Here is a 6,176-nt window from a genome sequence, read left to right on the forward strand (position 1 = left end):
TTACCTGCCGCGTCCGCAGGTTTGGCCGATCGCGGCACCCACTGGCTGCGGTTTGCCGCTCCAGGCTAATGGGGGCGGTGGGAAGCGGCGGCCAGCACTTCCCTCGGCCCGCGCCACTTCCCACCGCCCCCATTGGCCTGGGACGGCAAACCCAGTGGGAGCCACGATCGGCTGAACCTGCGGACGCAGCAGGTAAACAAACTGGCCTGGCTCGCCAGGCTGCTTACCCTGGCAAGCCCGCGTGCCATAGGTTGCCGATCCCTGATCTAGTGTATACATATTAATGTTCTATAACAATGATCCAAGCCTACAAACACACACACTGTACTCAGATGAGTAAATCCAATTATTTCAGTGGAGTTACACACTTGAGTAAAACTACTTTTGTGTATAAGTGTTTGCAGGATCAAATCCTAAACCATTTTAAGGCAAGGGAGACTAAGGGCTAGCTCTTCAACTGGTGTAAATCAGCATGGCTCCACTGGTTTCAATGGAACTACCTTGATTTACATCAGCTAAGGATCTGGCTATAGGCCACTGAGATGGCACAGATTCCACGAACACTAAGTTACCACCAGATTCTACCGTTCTTGATCTTGTTAAGTAGCATCTTCATCCAATAGTGGTGCTATTGAAATCAATGGGACTAAATGTGGAGTAAGGTGCCACTCAACAAAAGTAAAGGGTAACTCTGAAAGTATAACAGTAATTTCATTAAGGTATAATTCTTTATACAAATGGATTTTGTTTACCTGTAGAGGGCTGTAATCTTTGAAGGATGAAATCCACAAGCAGACTCCTCAAACACATCACAAAACCTTTATTAGTGTGTTTATTGGTGACACAGATTACAGAAACCAAATGGAATTAAATAACATTTAACTTGAAATTGACCACAGACTCAAGAAATACAGGTCACAGTTGGCAAGGCAAACTTCTCAATACACTGGGTTTCTTAGGTTATTATTACACTGTGAAGGAGGAATTTCCCTTATTTGATTCTAAGTAATTCAGGATATTATTATTTTGTGTCTTTCAGACAATTCCTTTGGCAATAATTTCAATTTGTTTAGCTTTTATTATATAAAAATATAACGAATTTTCCTTATATACAAACATTACATTACACAATATACAGGTTAAAAACACTACAAAAATAGCAGGCCATAGGTGAACTAAAAGCAAAAGAACAGGGCAGGGGAAAAATTAAATACTGCACATTTCATAAAAATTACATTAACTACATACAGTTTTTTGTTTGCAAATACCAAACAGTATCAATGTGATTGGAAATCTTTCCCAACAACTTCAATTTTAAGGCACGTCTTGCATATTTATATGTACAACACTGAATCTGGTCAATAACTTAAGGGCTCTTGAGAGTGACCTAGAAGTGTTCGTGTATGTGTGTGCTTGGATGGGGAGCGTGCAGCATTAAACCTTCTCACTAGTGTCAGTCTGGGGGGCTAGGTATCTAGTCGAGGGGGCTTGGTATAGGGGCACCCCCATCTCCTGAAGTTCTGGTAGCCTCCCAGAGCGAGGAGGGGACAGCAACGTGATTGTCCTGTCAAAGTCTCTGTGTAACACTTTCTCGTAGACACTCTGCAGACCCACTGTCTTGGGCAGCTGGGCCTGGTAGTAGTTGTCCCTGCGAAGGGGGTCCCTGGGCAAGGAGGTGCTTTTGCAGAAGGTGGATAGCTGAGCTGAGGGATGAGGAGATGAGTGAGGGTTGGATCGGCCACAGGATGGGCTCCAGCAGCGGTCCGAATGGCCCAGGATTTTACATTCAGCAGTACAAGCCCATAATCCTAAAAATACAAACAAAAACTTTAGACCTGTAATCGCTGGAGAAACAGCCACATAATTCTGAGCTCATCAGAGAGTTATTGCCCAGATCATCAAAAGCTTAGATGGAGATGGGGGAGGTGGAGGAACAATAATTCAGGACACTGCTGCAAAGCACACTCTGCAAGCTATCATTATTCCATTTAGCTAGCAAGCCCTAACTCACAATGTATGTCAGCAGGAAGAGCTTTTTGAAAATGAATTTTATAATAGGCTAGCTGCTTCTAATTTGCACTATGTTCTCGACATGCACGTAGATACTTAAGTTGCATGCTGTGAAAATGCTGGCAGGGCTACTCCTGCAGTGAGCGCTGCCTTGGAAAGATGCAAATGGTGTGACTGCTATAAAACTGGTCCAGTCAGCTCAATGTACCTTAGATAGATAGATAGATAGATCCTTTTATTCCTGGGCCAGTTTTTATTTTCATTGCAGCTGGTCTGTGCTGTGAAATTGACCGAACCCTTACCATTCTGCATGTGAGTGATGAGATCCTTCTTCAGGGCATCCCCGCTAATGTCAGAGTCACTGTCATTAAAGTCGCTGTCGCCTTTGCCACTGTCTTTGCCACTGAACTTTTCCGCTTCTCGGGCCGATATGGTATTGAAAGAATGACCTTTCCAGATGGCCACAGGTGGGGTGGATTCTTTGCTATAATTAGGAGAAGAGGCATAGGGCTGGAGGGGATTGAGAGTGTGGGAGAAATAAGCATATGTCAACATCACAACCTTATCAAGATTCCCCTCTTCCAAACCACCCCATACCTCCTTCCAGTCCCCCAAGCTAAAGCACAAACAAGTGCAGTGGGATCTTACCTCCCCGTTAGTTGCCCTAAGTCGTTTCTGACCCTCGTAGAGACAGGCATTCACAGTGCTGGTCTCAGAAGAGGAGACTTCTTCTGCAGGTGGAGAAGGGGCTGGGTTGGTGAAAGAAGCTTTGCTGGGAAAGGATCGCGCTTCAAACGCATTCCCTCTGGGGCTGCTATCCTCCTGCATCCCCTTCTCTAGGTGGGAGATGTCGATCCGCTCCGTCAGGGGCCCGTTGTTCTTGATCTCGGTCTCCTTCTTGCGCTTGTTGCAGGTGGTTGCAATGGTGATGATGGCCACCAGCAGCAGGGTGCAGCTCCCAGCTAGGATGATGATGACAATCAGGGGAATGTCCCACTCCAAAGCCTTCTCCTCCCAGGAGCTTGGCTTGGCCACCTCATGGCTGCTGGAGGGTGCCGTGGCAGTCACCAGGAAGTTGACTGTGGCTGTGGTGACAAGGGGGGGCCTGCCATTGTCAGTCACGCTGAGGATGACTTTGAACACCTGCCCCAGCTCTTCGGACAGGTCCCCCCTGAGCACGATCTCACCTGTCTTCTTGTTGATGGCGAAGAGCTCTGGCTGCTGCTGCGGCTCCTCCACGAAGGAGAAGGTGAGCTCCGCATTGACCCCATCATCCGCGTCTCTGGCTTTGATCTGAGCCACCAGGGAATCGGGAGGTGCCTTGCTGGAGACCCCGATCTCCACGGAGCCGTTGGCGAGCACGGGGTGGGTGATGACCGGGGCGTTGTCATTCTGGTCCACCATCCTCACCTTGATCAAGGCGCTGCTGGACAGCTGAGGGGAGCCCCCATCGCTGGCCTGGATCCTCAGGTCCAGCTGCTTGAGGATCTCATAGTTGAATGTCCTGAGGGCGTAGATGGCCCCAGTGGCCGGATCCACAGAGACGTAGGTGGAGATGGGGGCGCCCAGGACCTGTGTCTCCAGCAGCCTGTAAAGGACCTTCCCGTTGCGGCCCAGGTCGGGGTCCCGGGCCACCACGGTGGCGAGGTAGGCGCCCGGCGGGTTGTTCTCCAGCACCGCCACCTCGTAGACGGGCTTGGAGAAGAGCGGCGCGTTGTCGTTCTCGTCGCTCACGCGCACCGTGTACTGCCGGATGGTCTTGAAGGGCGGCGAGCCCAGGTCCTCGGCCACCAGGGTCAGGTTGTACTCGGGGATGCGCTCGCGGTCCAGCGGCGCGGCGGTGACGAGCACGTAGCTGTCGGCGTAGGCGCGCTGCAGCGCGAAGTGCTCGTGCCCGTAGAGGGCGCAGCGCACCTGCCCGTTGGGGCCCGAGTCCCTGTCCGAGGTGCTGACCAGCGCCACGAAGCTGTCGCGCGCCGCCGCCTCGCTGACGTAGGCCACCCCGGCGCCGGCGGGGGCGCCGCTCAGGGGGCTGATGCTGATGCCCGGCGCGTTGTCGTTCACGTCGGCCAGGCGCACGATGACTTTGCACGTGGCCGCCAGGGGGCTGGCGCCCCGGTCCTGCGCCTGCACGTCCAGCTCGTAGGTCCGCTGCCGCTCGTAATCCACCGGCCCCTGCAGCGTCAGGCGGCCCGAGAGCGGGTCCAGCCGGAAGAGCTGCCGCGCCTCGGCCGGCACCTGGCTGCCGAAGCCGTAGACGATCTCCCCGTTGGGCCCCTCGTCGGGATCGGCCGCGTCCAGGTCCAGCAGCAGGGAGCCCCGCGGCGCGTCCTCGCCCAGCTCCACCGTGACCGAGCCCTGCGGGAAGGCCGGGCTGTTGTCGTTGGCGTCCAGCACCCGGACGCTCACCGTGGCCGTGCCCGAGCGGGCCGGGCTGCCGCCGTCCTGGGCCACCAGCTCCAGGGTGTAGGCGGCCTGGGTCTCGCGGTCCAGCTCCTGCAGCAGCACCAGCTCGGCGCTTTTCCCGCCGTCCGCCCGCGGCTGCGCCTCGATGCCGAAGTGGCTGTTGCGCGAGAGCTGGAAGCTCTGGATGGAGTTGGAGCCCACGTCCGGGTCCACGGCGATCTCCAGCGGCAGGCGGGTGCCGGGCGCGGCGCTCTCGGACACCTCGAGCGGGATGTGCGCCTGGGGGAAGCGCGGCGCGTTGTCGTTGATGTCCCGCACCTCCAGCTCCACGTGCACCAGCCGGTACTGCTCCTGCCACAAGCTCACCACGTCGAAAGCCAGGACGCACTGGAGGGACTGGCCGCACAGCCGCTCCCGGTCGATCCCTTCCTCGCCGATGCTCAGCTGCCCGTCCCCCTCCCGCACCCGGACCAGCGAGCTGTTGCTGAACGGCTCCATCAGGCGGAAACTTATCTCTCCGGGCGCTTTCACGTGCATCTCTTCTGCCAAAGTGCCGATGACCGTGCCCGGCGCGTCCTCCTCGTAAGTGCGGTATCTCACCGTCTTGCAGAGGGTGACCGAGAGCAGGCAGCAGAGGTAGACGAGGCGCGGCGGAGAGGCGAGGCTGCGCCTGTCCCTAGCAAGACCCATGTCACCTGCCATGAATTGCTAACCTGAACGGGGCTGAAGATGCGGAGAAACGGTTGTCCAGCTGTTAGGGAAGTGAGTCTGCCCCTAAAGCAGGAGGAGATGGGAGGGTAACTCTCCTGCTCCCAGGTGCAGATCATGCATGCTCTGCTCTGCAAGGCAAATGAGCCGATTGCTTATAGTTGCCCTAACCCGAGAGGTGCCAGCGATGCCGGTGCGCCAGGCTCAGTTTATCCAGCTTCTAAACCGGACTGCGTCTCCTGGGGGCCTTTAATAGACGCGGATATGCAAATTTTACGGAGCCGAGCAGCCAATGGCAGGCACTCTTTTCACACTGCTCTCCTGAATGCCTCCCAGAAAATCCCTTTAATGTGGAAAAGGCTTAGAGAGGAACACAAGAAAGGAAAATTAGGGAATCTCTTCTTTGTTTTCTTTAACTCTTATTTTTTTTGAAGGCGAGCTGCAAATGAGTTGGCACAGGGAGCGTGGAGTAAAATGCGCGGAGTGTTTTGTTAATGCTACCACTACAGCACCCTGCTGTTGAACAGGTGCCTACTGTGCAAATATCAGCTCTTCTGAGCTAGTCACTTAAAAACGCAGAGAAATAGCTTGCTTGGGCTATGCGTGCTTGAATGTGTATTTATTATGCGTGTCTGCCTGTGATTATCGATTAATAAAGTGTTGCGCAATGCATATATAGCGGGCGTTGATTTTCTTTCCGTTGATTTCTGTATTGATCATCATAGCAAGCCCCTAAACGAGATTGAAGGATTAACTGAAAATTGATTTTATTCAAATTTGTCCACATAATTGTGCTTTACTCGCGTGAGATCCTGTGATCAGACCTGTAATTTGCCTTTCAGAAGATATTCCTAGGATGCTTTAGTATGCATGTCACTGCCCAAGTGGCTTTCTTAAGCCTTGGGCACTAGCAGGCAAAAAAAAAAAAAAAGTTCCAAATAGGATTTAGCATAAGCTTGAGGAGATTTGGAAAGGTTTCAAAGATCAGACTGTATCAAAGGCTTATGAAGCTCTCGTTAGCTGTAGCAATATAATAGCATGGCAGGCTATCC

At 53.2% G+C, this 6,176-nt stretch overlaps 1 protein-coding gene across 2 annotated transcripts; it reads right to left on the bottom strand.

Annotated features, from left to right (window-relative positions):
* Window positions 1-1,346: 1,346 nt before the first annotated feature.
* On the bottom strand, window positions 1,347-5,314 carry LOC112103179 (protocadherin-8). Of its 2 annotated transcripts, none has more exons than XM_024194806.2 (3): window positions 2,904-5,314; window positions 2,313-2,522; window positions 1,347-1,808 (listed from the first exon to the last, which is right to left on the bottom strand). In XM_024194806.2, exons 1-3 carry the CDS (start codon window positions 5,116-5,118, stop codon window positions 1,435-1,437), a joined length of 2,799 nt encoding a protein of 932 aa, XP_024050574.2. In that variant the 5' UTR covers window positions 5,119-5,314; the 3' UTR covers window positions 1,347-1,434. The 2 variants fall into 2 exon arrangements, with proteins under 2 accessions (XP_024050574.2, XP_024050573.2); XM_024194805.2 differs by having other exon boundaries at window positions 2,313-2,520; window positions 2,659-5,314.
* Window positions 5,315-6,176: the final 862 nt, after the last annotated feature.

The sequence above is a fragment of the Terrapene carolina genome, unplaced genomic scaffold, assembly GCF_002925995.2.
Source record: "Terrapene carolina triunguis isolate 2854851 unplaced genomic scaffold, T_m_triunguis-2.0 Scaffold17, whole genome shotgun sequence".
NCBI lineage: Eukaryota > Metazoa > Chordata > Testudines > Emydidae > Terrapene > Terrapene triunguis.